Consider the following 26,813-nt stretch of genomic DNA (forward strand, 5'->3'; position numbering starts at 1 on the left):
TGTAGATTTCATTCTTTATTCGTTTCAGGAGCTCTTTTTGAAAAGAAGATAAATACTTTTCTGTGTGTTCCACCTGTGTCTCTGCTTCAGGTTCACCAGTTTTTGGGTGCTGGGTCCCCTTTGTTGTTTCTCCATGTTTCTTCTCTCTCCTGATTGCTTTAGTAATGGAAGCCTTTCTCCTCTGCAGCCACAGTGACTCACCTAAGGGCCCACTGCCGGTGGGTGGCGGACCAGGACTGGAACCTTGGTTGGTGTCAATAATTAGATTTTCTGCTGTGTCTGCTCTGCTTCTTGGAATTTCTTCCTTTATTTACTGGTTCTGCAAAAGTGTTTTGTGGTTCTCAACTTTATGACTCTTCATTTCATTTCTTTGTTTTATCATCTAATCTTTTAGCTCTTGTTTTATTAAATTCATGTTCTTAAGTTGTTGTGTAATACAAAGCATGTTCCTTAGGTTAGGTTTTCTGTCAGACAGAGGTTTTTGTTTTATGTGTATGTGTGGTGCTATTTTTAAGTTTTTTCACACGGTGCTCTATTTCTTTGTCTTTGTTTTTTTTTTTTCCCTAGTGACATGTTTGCATTCATTGCCGTAAGGTTTGTATTCATCCTGCCTCACCTACCAACCCTGATTTAGGGCAAGTCAGTTCTTGACCCTTTCGCGGCATGTCTGAGCCTATTCATTTCCTCCACAAGGCAGAGTGTGAGTTCTGCGTTCCGTCTGCTTTTCTGCAGCCTGAGAGCCTCGGCCAGGGTGAGGGTGGAGAGGGAGAGCTGGCCTGAGGCTGTGGGCGGTCTTCATCAGGACACCCAGCCTCTGTACAGATTCGGGGATTCAGAGAGAAAACCCACGCTCCCACCTCTAAGGCATATGCAGTTTCAGGGAGGAAGGCCCAAAAGACAGGTAATTATAGTAAATGCCATGACCTAAGAGGAGGGGACACTTTTAGGTTGCAGGGACCAGATTTTCTCAACTTACTTCCAGCGCTGGTGGTGGCAGTTTAACGTAAGGATGCCAGTGTGTGGGGAGCGAGAGTAAGCCAGATGAGGCCGAAGTCCAGCGAAGGACTTCGAAGCCATGGTAAGGAACTTGGCCTTTATTCTGTCAATGGGATCCAACTGTATTTCAGAAAAGTCATTACAGCAGCAATGTGAAAAATAAATACAGCTCTAAAGACTTAAATCCCGAGAGCATGTCTGTTGGTCAGCTCTGTAAAGAGGCCAAGGAAATATCTTTTGTACTCAGAGCTGGGCACCAAGGAGTAGCAAGGTTCCTGAAATGGGCTGACACCCCCACCCTTCTTTATCCCTGCCCCATTTCAAACACCCTCAGCTTCTGGGAAGCAGCTTAAGAACACCCTGCTTTTCCTCCCAGTGCTCCCTCATGGACCTCTGGAGATGTTTTCTAGGGCTGCCTAGATGGCAGCCAGGTGGGGACTGCACGTCTGGATAATATATCTCAAGGCTGTTGTCTTTTTCCAGGACAGCACAGAACAGGGACCAATTACGGGATCCCTCTGCATAGCAGGCCTCATTACTGTGCTTACCATGGGATGGGCAGAGGCTGGCAGAGTTGGAGAACTGGCTATCAGCCCCCTAAAGGGCAGCTGGGAGGGTCAGAAGGAGGACATCATTGATTTCTTCCCTGCCAGGCAGGTCTGCCATTGTGAGCCCATCTTTTCAGGGAGGCACCCACTTCTCTTACAGCCATGTGCCTCCTGGGGTTCCATGGTGGCCCTAGGTCCTTGATACTGAAAGCAGAAATTTGGATCTGGGTCTACAAGAACATTTCTCTGGGGAGAAGGGCCATGGCTTCCATCACATCGCCTCAAAATGGTTAAGAATGCCTGCTCTATGTTACCCCTACATTTGGTAGGTGGGGAAACTAACCAGAGACCCAGCAAGCAGAAGTGATTTACCCCAGGATACAAGGTAGTGGCAGAGGCAGATGTAAAAGCCAGGTCTCCTGGCTCTATCCATGTCTCCTCGCTGCCTTACTGTTGAGATCACTTCCTGTCCTGTAGACATACACAATTGTCTTCACTTTACTAACAAATAAAGTTGTAGCTACAATTTATTGACTGCTCAATGCTTTACTTGTATTAGTCCGTTAGTTCATAAAGCAGTGTGATGACTTTACAGAATAGGCAGCTGTGGTGCTCTCAGTGAGAGGGAGAAGTTAATCACTTGCCCGAGGTCACAGAGAGAGGAACTGAAGGAGAGAGATGGCAAACTCAGCTCTTTTGGGCATCCACTCTGCCCCTGCCTCCCTCCAGTTTGGACTCCTGTTTCAGTCTGGTCCATCCCTACAGGCCCAGGCCAAGACGTGCCTCCTCCCTGCAGTGTTCTCTGATGGCCCAGTCCTTGCTGGTCTTCCCTTCTCTGGGTTGATGGGGCCATTACTGGTTCTTTGTAGGCTGATGGTTCTGGTTTGACTCCCAGGCCTGCTACTTCCTTGGGCTTATTTATTTCTCCTCCCCTAGCCTCTGCTTGTAAATGACATGGGGATAGTGACATCCAAATCCTGGGGCTTTTAAGAGGATTAAGTGAGATAATTAACATCAGTTGAGTCATTTATTCAACAGATATTTGAGAATCTACCATGTGCCAGGAACTGTTCCAGTGAGACCTGTGGTGAGTGAAACAGACATCGGTCCTGCTCTTGAGAAGGTTCTGGACTAGTCAGAGAGGCAGACATGAAGTATGTAATTTGATGAAGTTCTCTGGTATAGGCTGGGACTTCCAGTTTCTGTGAAGGAGATATACAAGGTTCTAGGAGAGTATAAGGAGGGACTTGAGGCAGCCTAGAGATTCATGAAAGGCCTCCTTAAAGATGTAACAGTTCGTGTGAGAGCTGAGGGCTGAGTAGTTAATCAGATGAAGAATATTCCAGGAAGACAGCACAACAGGCATGGAGGCCGGAGATGGTGAATTAGTTTGCTCAGGCTGCCATAATAAAGTACCACAGACTGGGTGGCTTAAACAGCAGGAATTTATTTTCTCGAAGTTATGGAGGCCTGAAGACCAAGATCAAAGGGTCGGCAGTGTTGGTTTCTCCTGAAGCCTCTTTCCTTGACTTGCGGATGGCTGCCTTGTCGCTATGTCCTCACATGGGCTATTCTCTGTGCAGGGGCATCCAAGGTGTCTCTACCTCTTTCTATAAGGACACCAGTCATATGGAATTAGGGTTCTACTCTGATGGCTTCATTTTTACTTAATCACCTCTTTAAAGTTCCTGTTTGCAAATACCATCACATGGATTAGAGCCCACACATATGACCTCATTTAACCATAGTTACTTCCTTAAAGGCCCTGTCTCCATATGTGGGGCATATTCGAAGGTACCGGAGACTTCAACAGATGAATCTTGGAGGCACACAATTCAGCTCATAACAGATGGGAAAGAGCTTATCTTGTTTTACAAGCTGAAGAGAGGCCAGTATGGCCAGAGCATAATGAACAAGGAGGGAGAGAGACTGGGATGAGGCTGGATAATTTGTAGGGCCACATGGAGCAGGGCCTGGAGGGCCATGGTGGAGATAGGACAGTATTCTGAGTGCAGTGGAGTCATGGGAGGGGTTTTGAGCTAGAACGGGAGCAGGTGTCATTTTTAAGGAGGTGACTCTGGAAAATGGATTATCGGGGCCAAGAGTAGAAGTATGGAGTTGGGGCCTATTGCTATTAGTTTTCCAGGAAGGAGTCAGTGGTGGTTGGGCATGGGTGTACAGATAGGGGAGGGTGGGTGGATGGAGGCAGACAAATTTTCGAGGTAGAATCAACAGGATGTGGTGATGGGTTAGATATGTGTGTCGGGATTCAAGTGAAGTGTCAAGGATGACTCTCACATTCCTGGTTGAGTGACTGCATGGATGGTGGTGCCATTTCCCCACATGTGAAGGACTGCTGGAGGCCCCAGTTGTGATGGGAAGATCAAGAGTTCCATTTGGAACCTACTTAGAGTGAGAGGCTTGTGAGACACCCAAGCAGGCCTGTCAAGTAGGCATTTGTTTAATATAGATGTGGAGCTCAGAGAAGAGATCTGGGCTGGAAAGACATATTGGGAATTATCCATCTTTAGAAGGTTTTGAAGACACAGGAATGGAAGAAGTCACCTGTAGTGAGCATGTAATGAGAAGAGAGGAGGGACCAGGATTAAATCCATGTGCAATGCCAACATTTAGAAGGCAGGGAGGAGGAGAAGCCAGCAAGGGAGATGGAGGAGAGGCCGAAGTTTGAGGGAAAGCCCAAAAGAGAGGGCTCCTGGAAGCCAAGAGATAGGGATTGATAGGTGCCCATCAATGTGGGATCCTTTTCCTTGCCACTCTCTCCTTCTTACTTAATTTGTTCTTTCATTTCTGAATATCCATTGACCTTTTCCCTCAGATTACAGTAAGAACTCAAGAAATAATGAATAAGTGAATGAATTCACACATGCATAAAGTGAATGAAGAAGTGAATGACAATGCTGTTATCGGTGGCCTCCAGGGTGAGGGGTAATTGCCCTCATCTCCCCTCCTGTTGCCTTGGGCATTGATTCTGTCCCAGGGCTAGGCTGGGTGCAAGTTTCCTGGAAACCCATGGTCCCTGTCTAGCGCCAGATCCTCTGGGGAGCCACTGCTCATGCTTGTCAGGCATTCTGGCCTGAGCAGGACTGAGACAGTCCCCTTGGCTGCTCATGCAGGGAGCTGCCTCCCTCAGCAGGTTGCCTGAGTCCCTGTTGCCTTTTCTCCCTGAGTGGTGTTGACTGTACTGTAATCACACAATTATGATGCCATTAAAATGTCGCATTTGGAGAAATCCAAATAAACAAAGCATTAACAACTTCTTGAAAATTGTAGTCTTTACCACTAATGACCTACTTTCTGTACACACTGCACCCTCCAGCCACCCCCAACTTGACTGCCTCTTTGCCCAGCCTTGCTTTCAGAGGCAGACCAGAAGGTACAGTCGTCTTGGCTGCCTGGAAAGCCTTAATGTTTACTGTGCTGGGAAAGGCTCTTTGCTGGGGCCAAAGATGGCCAGGCCTGTGGGAACCCGGCGCTGAGTCACTTAGTGAATGAGACAAGAGGATACCACCCCCAGGCAGAGGGTCCTGATGATGGGAGGGCCCTCGGAGAGAATCTGGTCCTTGGGAAACTGAAGAAAGAGGATGGTGTTGGAAAATCTGAGGGGCAGATTCATGCCGTTGGCTTTGACTCTGTCCTCTTGGAAAGAAGAGCTGGAACCTGAGACAAAGTGGTCACTCTCACAGCATAACACAGTGCAGGAGGGAAGTGCCCTGCCCAGGGGCTGGGGGCTGGAGAGCTTTGGATGCTGGCTGCTGCGAGTAGAGGGTGAAGGTAGGTGGGCGGAAACGCTCCGGGCAATTGGGCCTTTGATAGTTTGAACCTCATTTCCCAGAAGAGAGCTCTGGAAAAGTTCAGATACTGAATGTCCTTTATCACCAGAACCTAATTTTAATGCACTAAAGAAATGGATTACTTAAGGAATCTTGTAGTGACTGCTCTTAATGAAGTAAAACATAAACCAAAACAGCTCTAGAGAAGTGATTAATCTCTTCCCAAGGTATCTGAACTGCAAATCTGGATTCCCATATAGTCCTGGATGTGATTAAAGTCAGAGGACACCTAATTCTGAAGAAGCAAAGAGAAAGCCACAGTGCATTAAGAGAAGTTGAATTAGGGGCCGGCCCCGTAGCCTAGTGGTTAAGTTCATGCGCTCCACTTCTGCAGCCCAGGGTTTCACGAGTTCGGATCCTGGGTGCGGACATGACACCACTCATCAGGCCATGCTGAGGCAGCATCCCACATGCCGCAACTAGAAGGACCCGCAACTAAAAATATACAACTATGTACTGGGGGGCTTTGGGGATAAGAGGAAACAAAAAAAGAAAGAAGATTGGCAACAGATGTTTGCCCAGGTGCTACTCTTTAAAAAGAAAAAATTTGAATTAGAGTGTAGATGTTTTAAATATCACTCTGGCACTTCACATCCCTATCACAGTTCAGGATTAACCTGCCGAAGGGATCCTGCCACAGGTGCTGTAATGAATGGACGAGAATGGCTGGTGACTAGCATGTCATTTGGGGAGCAATTATCGGTGCTTCCTAAGGCGAGGGAAATGCCGCTGTGGGTTTATTTACATAAGCAAGTGCATTATAAATCCCTTGTTTATCATTCATGCAAGATGCCATAGAGGAGACTCCTGCTGTTTTGTAAAGATGGTCAGTATTTAGGACAGGCTCATAAGGATTTCTCCCACTTTTTCGGCTCACTGCCATTATCACTTGCCATGTCGCCTGCAGCACTAAATTTGCCCTTGGCTGAGTTGGGCATCCCACCCCCATCCAGATTCAGCTGGCGTGACATCTGAGTACTCTGGGTCTGCTTTTGACATAAAAGGAGCCCCTTTCATTAAAAGCCAGCCAGCAGTCCCCATGGAGTCCTGTGAGATAACATCGTTTCAAAGTCATTCCCTCCAACCCCACACCTACATATTCAGCAGCTGACCTAGTTTTGAGGGAGCTAGAGGGTATCTGGATGTCACCTTATTTACAGAGCGGATAGAAAATGCGCTAAGCTCCAGGCCGCGCTGCACGTGGTATCTGGGGAGATCTGGCCTGCACCTCCGAGGCGTAGAAGAGAAGGAACAAATTCTCTGCAGCCAAGAGCTGAGGCTTCTTGCTAATGTCTCCTTTGGGGAATGAATGACAGGGCCTAGGGACAGTTGACTCTGAAACTCTCTTTCTAGCCAGATTCCAGTTTAGCACCTTTTGGCATGTGGATTAGGGAGGATGTTTCCAGGATAACCTTGGCAGAAAGTGTACAGCTAAGCTTCTAGCTGGTGCCCCCTCCCACCTCCTTCCTTCCTCCTCTATAGGCAGGTGCAGGGTTTGGAAGCCTCGTTTCACCCATGACCCTCTGCCATTGCAGGTCCTGGTTAAGGACATGGTGGAGCCCCCCTACCTGGGTTTAATCCCAGCACGTCCACTTACTAGTTGAGTCCCTTCAGCTCCTCAAACCTTAGATCCCCTTCAGTAAACTAGGGTTCCTAACGGCACCTGCTTCAGGTTTGTTCTGAGTATTCAGTGAGTGACATTTTTAGGACACAGCCTGGCAGAGAGTAAACACTACAAAACTATTCGTTGTGGTTATTGTTCTGAGTGATGGTGCCCAGAGTGAGAAGTGATCACTTTTTCAAGTTGGCCCTTTTCCCTGGCTTCCCACAGCCGTCTCCATCTTGATTTCTCCAAGGCCATCTTTGCCTGCAAACCTTGCTAAACACATTCCTTGTGAGTGTCACTGTAGGACTGGCCGTTCCAGCCCTTGGAAGCCAGGTCTCAGGAGGTGTGGAGAAGACCCTCCAGGGCTGATGAGTCCTTGGAGGAGAGGGGCCAGAAGTTGAGCAGGGAGCCCTGACATCCAGACTCCTTGGCCTAATGGGATACTTGGGGTCTCAAGCAGGTTCAGGCTTCTGACCCCACCTCTGAGATCCCCAGGTCTCTTCCACAATCTCCCAGCACAGCTTCTGTGCTGGCCTCAGGCCCCCTCCCCACATGCATAAAAAGGGAGCTAGCACAGAGGCCACATAAAGCTCAATTTCTAGCCTTCTAAGCTGGTGATAACCTTACGTACTTTGCTTCTTAAAGTAGTTTTCTTGTCTTATCATTTGCATAGCACTGTGCTCAAACCCATGTTTGAGAAGGTGATTTTGAGTAGAAAAGGCCTGCTGAGTCCCAGGAACTATCAGTGTTGATAATAACCTATTGCTTTCACCGCAGCCAGACAGTAAGGGGATGCATCCAGTCGCCTGTGGATACTGTCAAAGACCCTGTTTCTGCCCCGGGGAAGGAAGAAGCTAAACATAAATTGGATGACTGTAAATTGCATTTTCTCTCCATTACCATTCAGTCCACAAAACAAATAATAGTGACCGCAGCAATGTTGACGATAATAATATGTTACATATGCATTATGTTTTGCCAAGCAATTTTTCATGTCTTATATCATTTCTGAGATCTAATTCTGTAAAAACGTGTGGGGTAAAGATTAGTGTTGCCCTTGGGAGGGAGGAAGAAACTGACCACAAGTAGTTGAAAGGACGTGCAGAGCAGAGCCAGGCTCGAGACCGGCTTTCCTGACTCAAGTTGTCTCACGGCATCGAGGGGACTGTGGAGAAGAATTACAGGATCATCCCTGCTGCTGTGTTTCCCCTTCTCTGCCCATCTCCACCTTCCTGCACACAAACACTCTTGCAGCTGGATTTCTTCTAGGTGAAATTGTGTGGAAATGTACCAAGGGCCTCTTGAAGGAGAAAAAAAGCCACAAAAGCCTGACACATAGTGTGAGCACCATTCCCTTTGTTTCCTTCTTCCTTCCTTTATCTTTCTTTACCCTTTTCCTTTTATTCCATTACTGTCCCAGGGACCACAATTTGGTGGCCTGCAGGCCACATTCAGCCCATGGGCATATTTTGTTTTACCCAAAGGGAGGTTTAAGCCATGTAACTACCAGGTATTGTGTGGTACCTACAAGATATTCACTCGTATTTCTGTTCTCACTGACCCTGAAGACATGTTCTTTTGTGACCCCCACGAGGTACCTTCATTCCCTAGGGGCTCTTGAAAATTGCCAGCCTCCATAGCTATTCCTGGAGGCTAAAGAGCTTTCTGATGATGACTTAAATGATTTCCTGGCCCTGTGCAGGCGAAGGAGGGGAGAGGAGTCTGACTTTTGGAGGGAGACCTCTTCAGTCACTGAGAAATCCAAATCTTGTTTTTAGTGGGGTTTTTTTTTCCCCCTTCTAGAAGTGGCTTCCAGTTGGGTGAGCCTCTGACCACGGAGGTCCCATCTCTATCCTGCTGGAGGCCACTCTGGCTACATTGTTGGGCCACCCCAGAGGAATTGGCCTCCCCTTCTCTCATGCCCTGCCCTGGGAGAGGCTGTAGCCTCACCTTTGCAGACCTGCCCTCAGTCTGACGAGGGGACACTGCACCCAAGACAGCTCAACTGTCCACACTGGAGACAATGCTTTTCAATGTCTAGCTCTGTCCAGCTAGAGGCCTGTCTTCCTGAGGCCACTTCTAGTTCTTTCTAAATCTCTCCTGGGTCTCTCCTGGGCACTGGGCATGCTTTCCTCCAGCATTGGGCTCCTGGTTAACAAATCCACCCTCCTGTTGCACCATCCAGTCCACGAAATCCTCTTTCTCCTGAGCCTTGTGTGGGTACCCGACTCCCTCCTTGCTTGAGATATTGCTCTCTGGGTTTCAGATTTGGAAAGGACAGAGGCTTCTCAGGTTCCAATTATCTGCTTACTGCTCCAGTCTTTGAACACAAAGAAGAGGATGCAGAAATAAATGGTGTGGGTGGGGCCAGCTTTCTCTCAGTCCTCATGCCCACCAGCAGTTGGGAGGTGTTCTTGTTCTTGCAAGCAGCAAGCAATTTGAGATGACTCTCTCCATAAAGCAGCTCTGGGTTTAGGCTTTGGTGGTGGAATTCATAGGACTTTGGATGGGAAGGGAGCAGACACATCAGCATTAGAGCTCACGCACCCTGGCACGTGCAGGGGAGCCAGGCCGCCTTCCCCAGTCACGCTGACTTCTATTTTCCTGGCACCTCCCTCTCATGCTAATTAGTGAGCAAATTAATCTCCATATAGGATCCAAATTATGTGAGTTTCTTTTTTTCTATTCCAGAAACAAAAGTTGGGCTTCTGTCCATTCTGTTAATCACATTATATTTCACAGTTGGAGCTTTCAGGCAATTATAATGATTATCAAAACTTCTTCCAGAAAGCTTGAAGCACCCCCCAAAGCTGTATTCGTGTGTGGTGTACAAGTGGGATATAGGTGGTGAATGTGTATGTTGAAGGAGAGGGCTAGGGGGTGGTAGCTCTTGTTGTCAAAGACTAAGTGGGACTGAAACCAGATGGAGAAAGGAGCCAGCAATAGAGAGGCATCTGGGCGTGAGGTCCAGGCTGTCAGACCCCCTAGCAGCTCAGAGAAGCCACAGTGAGCAGCTCCCAGAAGACCCATTTTCTAGGCACGTGGCTCTTGGGTGAGAAGGATAGTGGAGAAGAGAGACAGAAGGAGATACAATAGAAGAATAAACTTATCCCTGCTGAATTATGTGCTACCTCATTTGGTCTGAGAAATAGCCCTTTCCCCCTCAATTATATGTGCATTCCATCTATCAGACTCTTCAAGGAGTGACTTTCATATAATTAATACTAACCATTAAACTACAACATTGAAGGAGCAATTGCCTAATTCTGAGGAAAATTTAAATTTATTACCAGCACCCGAGATAAAATGAATACTAAAAAGAAGGAGACAAAACCCTACGGAAGATAAATAGAAAGCCAAGTGGGATATTGACTTGATCCTTCTCCAGTGCAGAGCAATTTGGCTTCTAAAGTGAGTTAGATCATAATAAATTAAATTTAGATTTCTGCACATCAGTTAAATAACTCCCAAGACAGAATTCCAGTGAGAGGAAGAGGTGATAATACATGGTGGAGATATTAAAATGAAGATCTTATCTAATAATCCATAATTGATGTGCTGTCCCTAGATGAGGGGAGAGGATTTTCCAGCTCTTTCCTTTGTCATGAGCCCAGGTGAGCAAAGGGCTGGCTCGCCACTCCTGGATTTGAGGCTGTTCTGCATGCTGTGGGGAGTCTGTTCGACCAACCCTTCCTTTCCCAGCTGTTCACTCTGGGTAGGACTCACACAGCAGTATTAGTGTGATGAGGGATTAAGCTGTCCTCTTTACTCTCTTGACTTGCCCTTGGAAAAATAAAGTCACTCCCAAGCTAGGTGGACAGTAGGACATTACAGGAGTCAGCAGACCCTTCTGCATTCTTGTGATTGCCCAGCAGGGGGAAAATGGTGACCCTGTGGATGAGTGAAAGATCTCGGCGTGTGGAAGGAGCACAACTTTGAGGTCAAAAGTCCTGGGTTAGAGTCTCAGTAGCAAACTCACTATCTCTGTGGTCTTGAGCGAGCTCCTTTGCTTTCTTGAGCCTTAGTTTTCTCATCTGCGGAATGGGAACAATATAACTGGCCTGCCTCCTTCACAGGGGTAATACAAACGAGATATTCCAATGAAAATGCTTTGCAGATTACAAACATTTCTGATTGGCCTGTTTGGTATTGACTTGTAATCTTTATTATACTTTTTCGTTTCAGAAAGTTCTGGTTGGTTCTTTTTCAAAGAAATTTTGTTTCTTGCTAATTTTTTATTCCAGATTTTAACCATTTTATCTACAGTTATGCTTCATTTTGTATCTGTATTTCCTGTGTCTGAAGTCCTTGGAGGATCTAAATCTGTCTTTTATAGTTTCTACTGACTCTCACTTATAGTGAGTTATTTCCCTGTGTGTCTGGCCATTTTTTATTGTGATTTCATCTTTCGGCAAGCTCTGTGGGAACCCTAAGGGTCTAAATTGGAGATGCTGTCCTCCAGATAGGATTTACACTTGCTCCTGGTGCAAGCTAGGGATAACTGATCTGGAGCCATTTGGTTCTCCTTCTTGGCCTTAATTACAGGAGACTCAGGTTCATTTTCTCCACTTTTGGGGAGATATTTCTCGATGACCTTTACCCTCAGGGCAGCCTCACATTTGTCTTTGCTTACCATTCAGCTATCCCAGCTCTGGTTGTAGCACCCTGTATTTTTTCCTGGCCTTACCCCCTCCTCACATTGAAGATTTTCCTTCTAGAAAGCCCAGCAATTCTTGAAAAAACACATTTGTTGTTATCTATGCAGGATCTAGTTGTAGTTTAGCATGATGGACCCTATGAGTATCTGGTCTGCCATAGTGCTAGAAGCAGAAGCATCCAGTGGGTGGAAAGCTGGGGCCCTGGGTGTGGTGCTGGGAAGCAGGGGGTGTGGTCCTGGAAGCAGCCTGGATGCATGTAGATGAGAACTCCAGAGCCGCACAGCTGGCCTAGAAATTGGGTCTCTGGGGCTTTGAGACAGACACTTCCCAGCTGTGTGAACTTGGGCAAATCATTTAGCTTCCTGTGCCTCAGTTTCCCCTTTGGAAACTGGGGATACAATTTTCTATTTATCTTAGGTGTCTAAGGGCTAGAAATAATTTGAGGTCCCCTACTTCCCTCTGAGGTTCTGACAAGGGGAGTGTGGTGGTGAATTTTGTGTGCCCAGTAAATATCAGACATTATCACAGGCGCAGCATTCCCACCCAACATCTTCTGTCCAGGAAACCTGGATATAAAAGTTAGACTCTATCGTGAGTAATGTCTCCCTTCTCGTGCCACATGTTGGAAGAGTTTCCAGTGTTTCTTCCTAGATGAACTCCATCTGACTTCAGTTGGTCTTGTTCTACTTGACCCTTTAGTAGATGTTTGGCACTCCTCTGTCAATTCTCCTGAGTTGTAAATCTCATATGATGGTACGAGGGGCTAGAAGACGTGAGAGACACCATAGTTGCCACTAAATATCTGAAAAGTGTGAGAAAGATTAGATTTGTATCAGATAACCCTGGGGATAAAACCAGACCCCAAAGGGCGATATTACCAAGAGACAGATTCTGGTTCAATATTAGAAGGAGACTTCTAGAAGTCACAGTCCTTTGAAGCTTGGAGCCAGCTACTTGAGACTTCTGTGTCCCTGGCTGGATCCAGGAGCAATGTCCACTGGACATTATGCTGTTATTTCCACATAACATTATGAATGTTGTGCTGGAATTTCAAACATTGGATGGATAGATCTGTTATATCATCGTTAAACAATGTTATCTCATTTTTTTCAATTCTGACCTTCTCCCGTGTGTTTGCCGAGTGCATTCCCACCTTTCTACAGGAATCTGCCTGCAGAGTTCCACCTTCTCTTGCCCTGGCTGTCAGGAACAAGCCTGCTGCTGGGAAGAGAATGACTGCCAGAAGGGAGAATGAAGAGCAGTTGGGGTGACGGTGAAAGTGGGCACAGAAATCCTTTGAGGGAAGAAGATCCCTCAAAAAAGCAGAGAAAGAAGTTGACTGAGAACAATTAACGGGAAACACATAGTCTTTGAAGATGACCCAAGAAAATGGCACTGAGGCTGTGATAAGGTGTGGCACCTAATGGTTATAAGCATAGGAGCTAGAGCCAGGCTACCTGGATTCAAATCCTGGCTCTACCATGTACTACCTGTGTGACAATTAGCAAGTTACTCAATCTCTCTGTGCCTCGGTTTCCCCGGGTATAAAATGGGAATGGTAGGGCCAGCCCCAGTGCCTAGTGATTAAGTTCAGCATGCTCTGCTTCAGCGGCCCTGGTTTAGTTCCCAGGCACAGACCTACACCACTCATCAGCAGCCATGCTGTGGTGGTGACCCACTTACAAAATAGAGGAAGATTGGCAACAGATGTTAGCTCAGGGCGAATCTTCCTCAGGAAAAAAAAGAAAATGGGAATGGTAATATTGATGTCTTTATCGTGAGGATTAAATGTAAATATTTATGTTAGGTGCCCCCCAAGGTGTTAGCTGTTTTGTTATAGGGTAAGTCTGACAAGTTCTTTTAAGGATCAGGCGCAGTTCAGAGTAGGATAGAAGATTTATCAAGGAATAGAGATTTTCTTAAATCTGGTGAAAAGAAGAGAATTAGGACAATGAAAGAGATTTAGTAGTACCAAGCTGGGGAAAATAAGGGAGGAGGGAAAAAACATCAGTGGGAAATAGAGGCAGCTTCAAAACCTAACAGAAGGGGAAACTCCACCCATGATTCCTGAGCCAAATAACCAGCTTGAAACTGGAGTGAGAGAAAACAGGCCAGGAAAGGATGGAGGGAAGGGAATTCAAGATTTCTCATGGAAGCATGGTGGGAGGAAAGAAATTAAGCAAACTTAACAGATGTGCTTTTGAGCTTTCATCTTTGGTGCCAGATTATTTAAGCACTGGGCTGGGCCAGGAGTTTGGCTCATTTACTCAGATATTTTCTGTTTAAAAGATTGTCTTTGTTTTCTGTTTGTGGCATGGTACTTATTGTTTGAAACACACTCACTCTAGATTGAAGAAACTCTGGTCAGAAAGTGAGGTAGGGGCGAGGAAAGTTTGGAGAGGTGAAAGTGCATGTTCTGAATGAAGCGTTCCCGGATCTTCACATGAGCCAGGAAGCCAGGAATCCAAAGCCTGGGTCCAACATACAGTGCTCTGGACCCTTAGAGGCTGGACGTGGGGACTCGTGAGTGGAAGAGCTTGGAAGCCAACTCCAAATTAGTTCTGAATGCATCCGGCAGTCAGTGACCCTTCAGAAATCCTGGGAGGGACATAGCCACTCAATTCAGGGGCAAGCAGGGCAAGAGTGCCTGGCCCTTCCTGTGGGCATGTCCCTCACTCCTCTCCTCAGGGGGGGTCTTTGCACACTCATCCTCAGCAGAGGAGACACCCCTTGTTTCTGTCCCTCGTAGGGCAGAGCAGACCATGGCGCTGGGAGGCTCTGAGAGGATCCCTTCGGTGATCCCATCTCTTACTAGCTGTCGCACATGGGCAAACCATCTAACCTAAGCCACGTCCTTCCCTGTACAAATGGGGTTGCGTGTGGATCCTACGACAATATGCGCAAGCTGCTTTGTGAAATAGAAATTGCTATTCACATGGTAGTGCTAGTATTTTAAACACAGCGTCATCATTATTTAATACATCCAGCTATGATAGAGAGGCAAGCTCCCGGTGCTGGGAGTTCATCCCCGTGGATCTCAGTGCACCAGAGTGTGAACCAGCTCTGTGCACATGACCATCTCAGGGAGCCATCCCCTCCAAGGATGCCCTCCGCTGACTGTTCACATGGTTTCTCTCGCCAACCTGGCTGCGGCTCTGGCTCTAGGCTTTCTGGAGTCCTGCATCCCACTGAGTTCTCATGCACCATCTCCAGGGAGGCAGATCCTGCCAGGGAGGCCAGGGATGCTTAACTACCCTTTAGGCTGGTGATTGCCAGGCCAAGCAGGTCACCCCACCTCATGCCCTCTTGGCCCTGTGCCCTGTCTGGTGTAACTAGAGAGTAGGGGCTTGGGATGAGGCCAAGGGATTGGTTACCTGCCCTCTCACCAGCCCCTGTGCCTCTCCACAGGTGACTGCCCCTCCACCTGCTTCTCTAGTGATGGCTGGACCCAGCAGGCCTCAGCTCAGGCTTCTCTTCCCAGGAGATTAGATTACTGAGGTCACATCTCAATTAGTCTCCTTGCGGCAGCTCTCTTCCCTCCACTCCCTCCTACACTTGTGGCCAGAGACATTTTCCCCATGACCTGCTTCGTACAGACTCAGCTGCATTCTGGAGTCCTCTTTCATTCATGCTCTCTTACAGTCCACACTCTGGCCTCCCCATCTGTGAGCTACCCATTTCCTGAACAGATTCTCCTCTTCCAGCCTTCCTACCTCTTATCTGGATTTTCAGGACACGCGTATTTCCCCTCCCAGTCTCCCCTTAAGCAAAGTAAAATCCCTGCTCATCCTTCAGCTCTAACTCATTTGACCCTTCTTCCAGGAAGCTGCTCCCATTTCCTTCACTCCTCTGTTAGAGGTGTTGTGAGTATCTTCACGTGTCTCTCTGCAACACGGCAGTCCCCTCAAGGGCAGGGACCTTCCGTCTCCACATCTCCCCTCTGTAGCACAGAGCACTGTAGGGCTCCCAACTTATTTAGAGAATTGCAATGAATTAAATTGGAAATGAGCCAGCAGGAGATGGCTCACGGCCCCATGACCCTTTCCTGGAGAATGGGATGTCAGGGTCACCCTGCCGTGATCTTCTAAGCACAGGTGACAGCTGTCAGGCTGTGATGTTGTACAGCACTGGCTGGGAGTTTCACACCCCCCCCCATATTCCCCCTGTGTAGCAGCAGTATCACAGGACATTAATAAAATCAATTATTGGATAAAAATCGCTGGTTTCCAAAGCTTCATTTTGTGCTATTAGCAGGAGAATGCTGTTTCAAAAGGAGATAAGAGAGAGAGAGAGAGAGAGAGAGAGAGATCAATTACCAGATAAGATCGAATGGTTCCTGAACAAATGTGCACACTGGCAAGCGGCCCCTTTTACCTTACCTTGCCTCTGTGGGCTGAGCACCCGCACTGCTGTCTGCAGGGCCTGCTCTGTGCCTTCCTGTGAGGTTCCCTAAGAGCAGAAGGGCATCCTGGTCAGTGATGGGATGGGTGGTAACCAGGCAGCTTTAGATACTTGCAAAGCGACTAGGGTCAGTAACACATGGATGAGCATGTCATCCTTGGTGACAATGCCAGCCCCAGGGCCCCAGCCCTCACATTCCAGGTCAGAGCCTGGTCAATAGGTTCTTCCCAGAGATGCAGTGTTCTTTTGGCTTTGATGAACCTAAAAGGTCTGAGCTTTCTTGGAGACAGACTGGCTCTCCCCTAGGATGACAGTGCTCGCATCCACTAGGCCATGGCCATGAACGGAAGCATCCGGCTTGCTGAGCCCCTGAAGTCCGCACCTCCTGCTGGCTGTATGGAGAGTGTTGGCTGTGGAGCTGGCGTGGGTGGGCAGATGAGGCAGCCTGGGCTCTGGGCATCCCCTCCCTGTGTACATCCTTTCACCTTCTTTGCTGTGGGAATGCACTGGAGGGCCCCAGAGACTGAGCTCTGCTCTGGGTTCTGCCACTGTCCACCCGTGCAACCTCAGACAAGTCAGTAACCTTTCTGAAACCTTGTCTTCCCAACTCAGCACAGAGGGTTTAGGGAGGATGAATTGAGACCATGAATACAGAAACCACCTTGTATGCTCTAAAGTGCTGTCTCCACATGTGGTGAGGGTTATCACTTGCTCCCCCATTGATGCTTCTTAATAATTGCAGATTCCTTGGTTGGGGGAAGAAAGGAACACACTGGATGTCTGTCTAGTGGGTAGCACACCATTATAGATGGATCGCCCACTTCGTGATGCTGCCTTCCTATGGCAGAGGAAGGAATGACAGTCATTGTGTACCTACTATGCTACTGTGCTGGCACTTTTCCTCCGGCTGTTCTCAAATTACCCTGGAGAGGTGGCCTCTGGGTGGGGATGCTAGAATACAAGTCCTGGCCCTGCCACTTCCTAATTGTGGGATCTTGAGCAAGGTACTTAGACTAGTGAAACTGTTTCCTTGTCTGCATAATGGGAATGTGAGCAATATCCCTCTCATAGAACTACTGTAAGAGTGACACGAGGTCACGTGAGGAAAGGTCCCAGCACAGCACCTGGAATACAGTGAGCAGTAAAGTGGTGGCTGCCTTGATTGCCCTTGTTCTGTTTGTTTTTATTGTTGCCGATGGTTTTATTGACATCCTACCTCTGTGTCCATCTTTGAGCTAAACCATACCAGAATAAGGCTGGTCTCTGCGGTTACACCAACAGACAGAGGGGGCTAATGGAGGGCCAGGAGCCATTCTCACAGACTTCCTGTTTGTTCACACAGATTTCAGAGCCTGACTGGGATGACCAGTGGGACCAGTTTGATGAGCGGCGGTATCTGAATGCCAAAAAGTGGCGCGTTGGCGATGATCCCTATAAGCTGTATGCTTTCAACCAGCGGGAGAGCGAGCGGATCTCCAGCAATCGGGCTGTCCCTGATACTCGCCATTTAAGGTACTTTCTCCTTCTCCGTTACTCCTTTCCCCTCCCTGCTGTCATGACAGATCAACAGCAGGCTTGATGCATGCAGTGCCCAGTGCCAAGAACTGGGGCAGGTAAACCATTTGTTGCCAGTTGGATGCTAAAGGGTTTATGATGTGGTAATTTACCCTGTCTGTGCTGCATTTTGCTGTGAGCCATCCCAGAGCGCCCCCGTGGAGAGGGTGCGAGGCCTCCTTCACCTGCACCTTGCCCCGCTCACCCACTGGTCACCCTGGGTGACATCTGCCAAGGAATCATGGAGCACTAAAAACCCGACAGCCAGAGCCTGTTTGTCCCTGGCAGATTCCCATGGCCTGGCCTGGCTTTCAAACTGAAGGAGGGCAGGAGGGACAGACCCCTGGGAAGTCAGATTGGTAGTCTCTTCTGTTACTGGGAGAGGTCCTTGATCTGACAGCCCAGGCATATTTTGCCACATGAGAAGAGAAGCCAGAGGGGCCTCTTCTCTTGCCATTGGGTCCGCTGTCAGCTTCACAGCAGCCCATTCTGTTGCGCCGCTGTTCTGCCACACAGCCTCTGTCCTGCCATCCCCTTGGTGAGGCCACACCTGCAGGTGGGTTGTAGAGACCAGGCCTGGCACAATGTAGAAAGCTTTGCTTCACAGCAAAAACAGTCTTTGTGAAGGCACTTTTTTAATTACAAATCCTTCCTAGAGTCATGCCAGCCCTTCACTTCCTGGTGAGGCCTGAGTAGTAAGCAGGTGAGCCTCAACCCCAGCTCCTCCCTCCTGGCCTGCTAGCCTCCAAGCTTGGAGGCCCAGGTGTGCCAAAGGCCCATGAGGATGCGTGCCTGTCTGCATCAGGAAGTGGACTTTGCACCACACCGAAGTAGTGGGCTGGCTTGCTTGGGGCTTGAAGGCTGTAGGACTGGTGTTCACTTCTTAGCTTTCTATATTAGTTTCCATCCACGGGCACCAAATTGTGGATGTTGGGGAGCAGGGTAGTAAGAATTTTCATGACTCATGAGGCTGGTCAATCTGGTGTTGCTTAAGTTGGCAATATGTGAAGGCTGGTGGACTCAGTTTCCCCACCTAGGCTGTACAGCTCAGAAACCTTGGCTTATACAGCATGTGTCTCGTGAAGGGGCTGGAGTCCTGGTTTCCCTGTGGATAAAGCTAGGGCGATGAGCTAGATGATATCTGTGGCTTCTTCTAACTCTGACAGTCTGCAAACTTAACTGTCCCCTCAAGGTACCCACAGGACTCTTCCTTAGCAGCAGGGCCTGGAGGTCCCCTACACCCAGAGACCCAGGGGACAGCCTATACCTAGAACACTCCCTGCTGCTAGCCTGTAAGCTTTCTAAAGTCGGAGTCTTGCATTATTCCTATTAAAATTCTCCTGCACTTATCCTGGTCCTTGGCACCTGGTAGAACTTTATTTAGATGTTGGGTGATTTTATTTCCCTGAGCAGAGACTCCATATAGGAGAACAGGGAAGAGGGAGGAGGCAGAGGCTCAGAAGCCCCACTGGGTCTCGGGCAGGTGGTCCCTCCCTTGTCCTGAGTCTAGTTACTGAGGTCGTCCAGAGGGACAGAGGACATCTCCTGGCCAGGAAAGGAGCTGGTGCATCTGGGTAAGAGCTCTCAGAGAGACGCCTCTGAATGCTCCCGCCTGCAGAAGGGAGGCCTTGGGGAATTCACTGAGCAGGCAGGGATACCCTGAGCAGCACTAATTGTGTGCATCCTATTCTATGATCTGAGAGGCAGAAATGAAAGAGGTTTACAAGGGCCTATATATACGATGGTCGCGGATAAAGAACTGAGCCTGTCCCCAAGGATCCAAGTTCACCAGGTCCAGTTCCAGGCTCTGCACCTAGCCCAGTGTGTTCCATCTGTTAAGTAAGTGTGATCTGCTGGGATTGCAGCAAGCAGGGAAGAGAGGATTTAGACAGAATCCAGACACCCTTTGGCAAGAAAAAAAGGAAAAGTGTGTCAGCCATATGTCTGCCTCAGGGCCTCAACCTTGCCCTGTGGGAGCTAGGATTGTGTTACTCAGAGAATTTCAGGTTTATGGATCCTAATCTGAATGAACAGGAAGGGGAAAGGACAGGGGATTGAGACTGAGGGCAAGCACATGAGACCAGGTAGCCATGGCAGGGGGATTAAGCACCTACTATGTGCAAGGCCCCAGGCCAGCAGTGAGAAGCCACCAATCGAATCAACCATCTCCAGGCTGAGTTTGGTACTGGGCTGACCCTGTGACCATATAGCCCTTGTAGTAATGAGAGTTCCAGAGACCGCCAGCAAGGCCCAGTATTCTTCTCTCAAACAGTCCCCTACAGGATCTCCTACTTCCAGCCCTCGCCTCCCAGGGAATCTCTGTTCATGAAGTTGAAGTCACCAACTAAGTCCCTTAATCCTCTGATTCCAGCCTCCCGGCTATATCCTAACATCATCCTGATGCAACGCCTGGGGCTTGCCTGCCTGGCTGACAGAGCCCTGGGACCCATTCTTGGGCCCTGCCTGCCCAGCGCCGAACAGCTGGGCTGCTGGTGACCTACATGCTGTAGACCACGGAATCTCCACAAGAACTGGCATTTTGGCCTGGATAATTCTTGGTGGTAGGGCTGTCCTGTGCACTGTAGGATGTTTAGCAGCCTCTCTGGCCTCTACCCACTAGATGCCAGTAGCCCCCTCCACGTTGTAACTAAAAAGTGTCTCCAGACTTTGCCAAATGTCCCCTGCGGGACAAAATTGTGATGAGAACCCTGCTGTAAAGCAAGCCCCCTGTTACCCAGGTTCTCAAGGGTGAAACATAAACATGCGTTCCCACTCCTAGCGACAGGACAAGGCCAAGTCTTCCTGTAAGGGGGAATCAAGCAGAAGTCAGTGCAGCCCAGGGGTTAAGGGTATAGCCTCTGGGACCGGATCACCCGCCTCCAGTCCTGGCTATGCTGCTCACTAGCTGAGTGAAGTCACCATTTCCTGGATTCTCTGAACTGTAGTCTCCTCTTCTGAAAAATCAGGATACAAATAACAATAATGATACCTACCTAATGCAGCCTTTGTGAGGATCAAATAAAATATATGTAAAGTACTTCCCTACGCCATAGTAAATTGTCCAAAAATGTCCATTGTTATTATTACAGGGTAATAATATGGCCAGGCTGACACTGCAGAGCCTGGAATAGAAGGGGAGGACTCTCCTGAGAAAACTAAAGACGCTCAAACAAAAGATGCAGCTGAACACCAGTATGAGGAAGGGGCATTAGGAAGATGACTAAGTTGTCAGGAGTAGTGCTGGGGCAGGCAGGAACAGTGGTGGGTTTCAAGGTTAAGATCGATGCTAGAAAAGTGAGCATGGTAGATTCCAACCCCTATGGACGTGGAGTGTGTTGCATGAGGATGAGCCTCAGCAGTTCTCAGTCCAGCCATCCCGGAAGAATCACTTGGGGAGCTTTTTAAAAATGTTGATAACCAGACTCTGACCAGCTGAAGTATCTCTTTTCTGAGCTCCCCAGTTGATTCTAACAAGCAGCCAGGATTAAGAACTGCTGCTCTAGGTAAGTGTTTTTCAAACTTAAATAGGCAATCAAATCATCTGAGGATCTGGTTAACCTCTGATTCAGCCTGAGATTCTGATTTCTAACAAGCTACCAAGTGAGGCTGATACTGCCCAGCCAGGGATCCCTCTTTGAACAGCAAGTGCTTGGAACAACGGTTCTCAAAGTGTGGTTCCCCAAACCTCAGACCAGCAGCACCATCCTCACTTGGGAACTTGTTTGAAATGCAGATTCTGAAGCTTCAACCCCGAACTACTGAATCAGGGACACTGGGGGTGGGAGCCAGCGGTCTGTGTCTTGACAAGCACTATAGGTGATTCTGATGCCCACTCAAGTTTGAAAACCACAGGGCATCAGCATGCACTTGCAGCTTGCTTTTGTGGACTAGATGAAGCCCACAGTGGGGTGGCCCAGCAGAAGGCCTCAGGGCTTGAGTAGAAAGTAGAGGCCCTGGAATAAGGCCAGCTTCCTGCCTACATGCTGCACGCTCTCCCTCTGTTCAGGTGACAGGACTTCTGTCTCAGGCCCTGTGGAGACTTTTGGCTTCTCTGGCTCATCCCTGCCCCTCCCTCTTCTCCCAGTTCCTTCAACCACAGGATCTATATGCTGCCATCCTGCTGGCAGTCGGAATCACTTTAACCAAGAATCTCCTACTGCAGGACCACTCCTTTACCGGTGGCCATGCCCCATGCTGAACTCCTGGTTCCCTTGTGGGACCCGACCCCACTGATTCAGGCTTCATCGCCTGGTCCACCTTTATGTTCCCCTGATGCCTTGTAGCTAAGGTTCAGCTAGTTATGGCACCACTTGACCTCTAGGGGGAGCAGTCTTTGATGGCGTCTACTACAGTGCCTGGTGTGTGGTAGGAATTCAGTAAACGTTGTTGAACAAATGAAAGAAAATGTAAGACTGGAAAGACAGTTGACTACTCTCTTCCATCTGCCTTATGTGCAAAGAGGAAAAGAGGAGCTGGAAGAAGCCCCCTTTTCGTTATATTTCCATCCTCAGGGGCTTCAGATGAGGGGTCAGGAGAACATCCTCAGTTAAAGGAAAAAGGCGTTTTCCCTTAAAGAGTTCTCATTACTGAAAAGAGAAGAGACAGCATGTGGGAGGGGTCTGCGCTTATTAAATTTGCTTCCAATTTTCTCACCACCGTAATTGGATTCTGATTTATAGGAGGCGTTTGGACAGTGCCTGAGACAGAGAACTATTAGCCAAGCATTAGAGCAAGCGCTGCCGAGAGGGCGGGCATGGGTGAATGGCTTAGGAATCCAGACGTGCCGCAGGCGGGTGAGGAGGGAGACAGGAGGAGGCCTGTGGAAGTGTTCACCCAGCAGGCCGATAGAAATGCCAAATGCGCTGGCAGTGTGGAACCCCTGAGAAGCAAGTCATAGTGTGGTGTCACATGATAGAAGAAAACCCAGAGAGGACGGGGGCTTAATTTCCCTGTTTGGAACAGCATAGAGTCACCGTTTTTCTTTTGGTCCTTTGCCCGATGGAGCTGACGGTGTTTTGAGAGACAGCCGGGTTTACTTGGAGTGTGGGATAAGTGCGAAAGGAGTAAGAGAAAATAAGGCTGAGCCCGGCTTTGAACTCCGCTTTCCCAGGCTTATGGGGTCCATGGCAGTGAGTGATGCCCACAGCCAGGATGGTTTGCAAGGAGAGTGTCTACAATTTCAAATGGATCCCCTGCTCATTCACCTTTAGGGGCTGACAACCTTCCCGTGCCCACCCCGCCCCTTCCATAACGTTTGACATTTTCACAATCTTGAGAGTGAAACCTGCTGCCATTTACACGTCTTTGCTGCAGCTCAGTCTCCTCATTCCTGGTTCAGACCCTGTGAGAGGAATGGGGACGAGGTAACCAACAATGGCCTTCTGCACGTCCCTGCTCCTCTCTCGGTTTTGTTTTCTCCTCTGTAGTTAGGCTAGATAACCTTGAAGCCTTATCACTCCGTGACTCACCACTCAATTGTAGAGCAGTTCATTTTTCCGCGGTTGGTCTTCTCACTCCAGATATATACACAGGTATACACTCCACTCTCCACCCAGCCTCAGTGTGGACAGAACATTGCCCTTGCATCGGGGCATCCTAGTCCCAAATTTTCCCCCTAAGGCCCACAGTTCTGTGGACACCCATGAAAGCCTTAATTTCCAGGGCGCTGCCTAGGTCCCGTGGGGTCATAAGGATGAATAAGACGTGGCACCTGTCTCAGGGGGTGGGGGTTGTGTGCCATCAATAACTATTTCATTGTAAGGAAGAGACAGCGTCTAGCTGGAATGAGTCTGAGATTTCCCAGGGGAGTTCTGCTGATTATAAAGCATTGACTAGTCTAACAAATAGTCCTCATTTTCCAGTTGTCCCACCCCCACCGCTGTCACCACACGCCGATGACAACAGCTGGATTTGCCATCATCCAAGTAGCACATAAAACGTCTGGCAGACAAGAAGCCATTAAATGGAGGCACACCCCTCAAGAAGAGGGGAATACTTTGATAAAGCAAATGTATATTTCACTGGTGTGTTGCCTAGCAATACTTACTATGGGGTTGCTTTGACTGCAGGGGAGCAGGTGGCAGGGTGGACTGTGGCCGTGAGCTGTGGGCTGGAAGGAGTGAGAGCTGGGAAGCCTCATTAGGTCACCTCCTCCTGAGCCAGCTGGGTTCGATTGTTCCCCTCGGCATATTCTCCCGGCCTTTGTCCAGTGCGGTGCTAAATGGTTCAAACAGTGGGATGCCCATCGCTTGCCTGGAGGGAAAATTCCACACTTCGATACATCTCACCAGGAAGACATTTTTCCTTTGCTCCTTTTCATCCTGGGAAATGAAGGGGCAGTGGCCCAGTCTTGGATCGCATTTTTCCCTCCTTGTATTTACTCGGTTGGAATGGCTGCCAAACATCATCATCATTTCTCCCCTTGTACTCGTCACTTAGCAGTAATAGGATAAAAATCTTTACGGCTGGAACAGCTAAGCATAAAAAATGTTCATATTCCCTCAGAGTCAAGGCTATTCCACTAGCTCAGCACAGAGTTGGTGATTCCACATCAAGGCAGAGGGGAGGGGAGGGGAAACCCATCACAGACACTTAGCTTTTGCAAACAAGCTCTCCCCATCTGCTTTGGTCTGGTCCCTCCTGTGCACCATTTTTCAATACAGGAGTTTGTGAGCCTGTTGACAGTGGCTCTGAGCACACTTCACTCCAGAGCATCTCAGAATTCAGGGAGCTTTGAAGGGAACAGCAGGAGGACTTTCCAAACATCCCGGAAGTAGCTCTGTGGGAGAACTATGTCTGCTACCCTGGCAGCTGTTTGAGTCCCTGCTACAGGGCCTCAGAATGGGTTCTCCCCAGGGTGAGATGGGAAGAAAGACCATAGAGGATGGCCAGGATTCCTTCCTCTCCTGGTCCCCTGATCCCTTGCATGCTGCCCTTCCCACCACAGAAATAACATATTTCAATTAGCTAATGGAGTCAATAGTTTCTTCTGGTGTTCTGTCACTGAAGTCAAATTCTAAGGGGCAGGTAACCCAGGAAGAACCTTGTGTGGCTGTGAAAGGTACTAAATGGTCTTATTCTGAGAGAAGATTTCCCTTCTTCCTCTCTGAGTTTACCTCTTTTTATTTTTTGTCTTTTATTTTTTGGTGAGGAAGATTGGCCCTGAGCTAACATCTGTGCCAATCTGCCTCTATTTTTGTATGTGGGACGCCATCACAGCATGGCTGATGAGTGGCGTGTAGGTCCGCACCCAGGATCCAAACCTGTGAACCCTGGGCCACTGAAGCTCAGCACATGAACTTAATCACTGCGCCACCAGGCTGGGCCCCTGAATTTGCCTCTTTTATTATGCTTTGCCTGAGGAATGAGGTGATGGAGAGAGATGTGGAAAGAGATAGAGAAGTGTGTTCAGTGCCCAGGATGGGAAACTGATTTGGAATTAAATATTTGCCATGAAAAATTCATCCTGCAAAGTGTTGAGTGCAAGACAATTAGAAAGGAAAATTTCAGTAAACGAGCCATCCAAAAGCTTGCTCTCATGGAACTTAGATGCCCCAAGTGAGCAAACCCCCAGCTGGGTGACTGGGAACTGCCTTAGTGCCCTCCACAGGCCACCAGTGCCTTCTCATCTGTGGATCACTCCCCATGGGAAGAACGATCCCTTAAGCTCGCTTTGAAAATAAGCCCTGGCCCATGCACTCAGGGCCAGTAACACCAAGGGGAAGGTGGTATCATTTCTCTCTCCTCTAAATTAACTTTAAAAAAAAATCGTTTTGGGGTGTGCACCTTTAAGAAGGCAGAAGGCTGAGGAGGAGCCCTGGGTTTGCACTCTGCATTCCCAGGTATTCTCTTCAGTGCTATGGGGAGCGCTGGGACGGCTGGAGCTCTAGGAGGAGGAGAAGGCCCCCCTGAGTTTGACTGCAGTCCTTGCCTATTGCATGGGCTGTATGGAATCCTTTGAGTTCTGTGGCTTTTGAAATATCCCTGCAAGACCAAAATATGCCCCCAAACCAGAATCTCTCTTCATCTTTTCCTAAATAAACTTTGTATCAAAGTATCACATACATGCAGAAACGTTCACACTTCAGACATGTGCTGCTTGAAGAAATTTCCAAAGAGGACATGCCCTTCTTCTGCATCCAGGACTGTGATCAAAGACGAGACCCTCAGTTTGCCAACAGCCACCCTGGTGCCCCCACCCCCCCTCCCCACCATGAGGAACACTGTCTGAACTTCAAATGCCGCAGACTAGCATTGCTTGTTTTTGAACTTCACAAAAATGGAATTACACAGTATGTCTTCTGATGTGTCTGGCTTCCCTCAAAGTTATGTGCATGAGGTACAGCCACATTTTGCAAGACGCAGTTCATGCAATCTCATTGCTGCATAGTATTCCCTTGTATGAATATATTACAATTTGTATATCTATTCTACTATTCATGCTCACTTGGGGTTTTTCCAGTATGGGATTCTTATAGACAGAACTCCTATGATTAATCTGGTATTTCTCTTTTGGTGAACTCGCATGTGTTTCTGTAGGGTGTATCCCTGGAAGCTTTTGTCGATACTGTCAAACATCTAAGGAAGTGGTTTGTGAAAATTAATAAAAGAAACCTTAGCTAAATTGGAGTTGGGAAGGCCTGTAGGGGCAGCTCTCATGCACTATCATACGTCATCAGTTACACTAAACAGAAAGAGATGGTTGCTGGCATCTTGGACGGGAAGTAACACTACTACTGAAGGAAGATTTCTCTCCCCACCTGGCAACAGCCCAGCCAATGGGAAACACCGCAGCTCAGCCAATGAGAAGCTGTTGCTGCCGTGAACTGTTACTAACCCCCAATGGATTTCCCCTGTTCCCCCCTTTTCTCTATAAAAGCAGCTCCCCTTCTTTGTTTGCTGGATTTGCCTATGGTTTACCATAGCACGCACATCCCAAATTACAGGGATTTTTTGGCTATTCCCAAATAAACTCATTTTGAGATAAAATAACAGGCAAATTTGCTTTTTAAATTGACAGGATATACCAGTTTTCACCCCCACAAGCAGTGTATCAGAGTTCTAGTTGCTCCATATCTTTGTTACCATCACATGCTGTTGTCTGCCTTTTTCACTCTAGCGTTTCTGGAAGCTGAGTCCTGCTATTTATTCTATTTATTGTGCTTTAAATTTGCCTTTTCCCACTGATCTGTGGAATGGA

The 26,813-nt window shown here is 48.2% G+C and overlaps 1 protein-coding gene across 1 annotated transcript in view; it reads left to right on the forward strand.

Moving 5' to 3' along the window:
- The window catches only part of GALNT14 (polypeptide N-acetylgalactosaminyltransferase 14), a 206,274-nt gene that overhangs the window by 112,480 nt on the left and 66,981 nt on the right, over positions 1 to 26,813 (forward strand). Inside the window, exon 2 of the mRNA XM_008514756.2 lies at positions 17,403 to 17,572. Coding sequence (XP_008512978.1) covers positions 17,403 to 17,572 — 170 coding nt within the window. The remainder of the gene's footprint in view (positions 1 to 17,402; positions 17,573 to 26,813) is intronic.

The sequence above is a fragment of the Equus przewalskii genome, chromosome 14 (genome assembly GCF_037783145.1).
Source record: "Equus przewalskii isolate Varuska chromosome 14, EquPr2, whole genome shotgun sequence".
Lineage (NCBI taxonomy): Eukaryota > Metazoa > Chordata > Mammalia > Perissodactyla > Equidae > Equus > Equus przewalskii.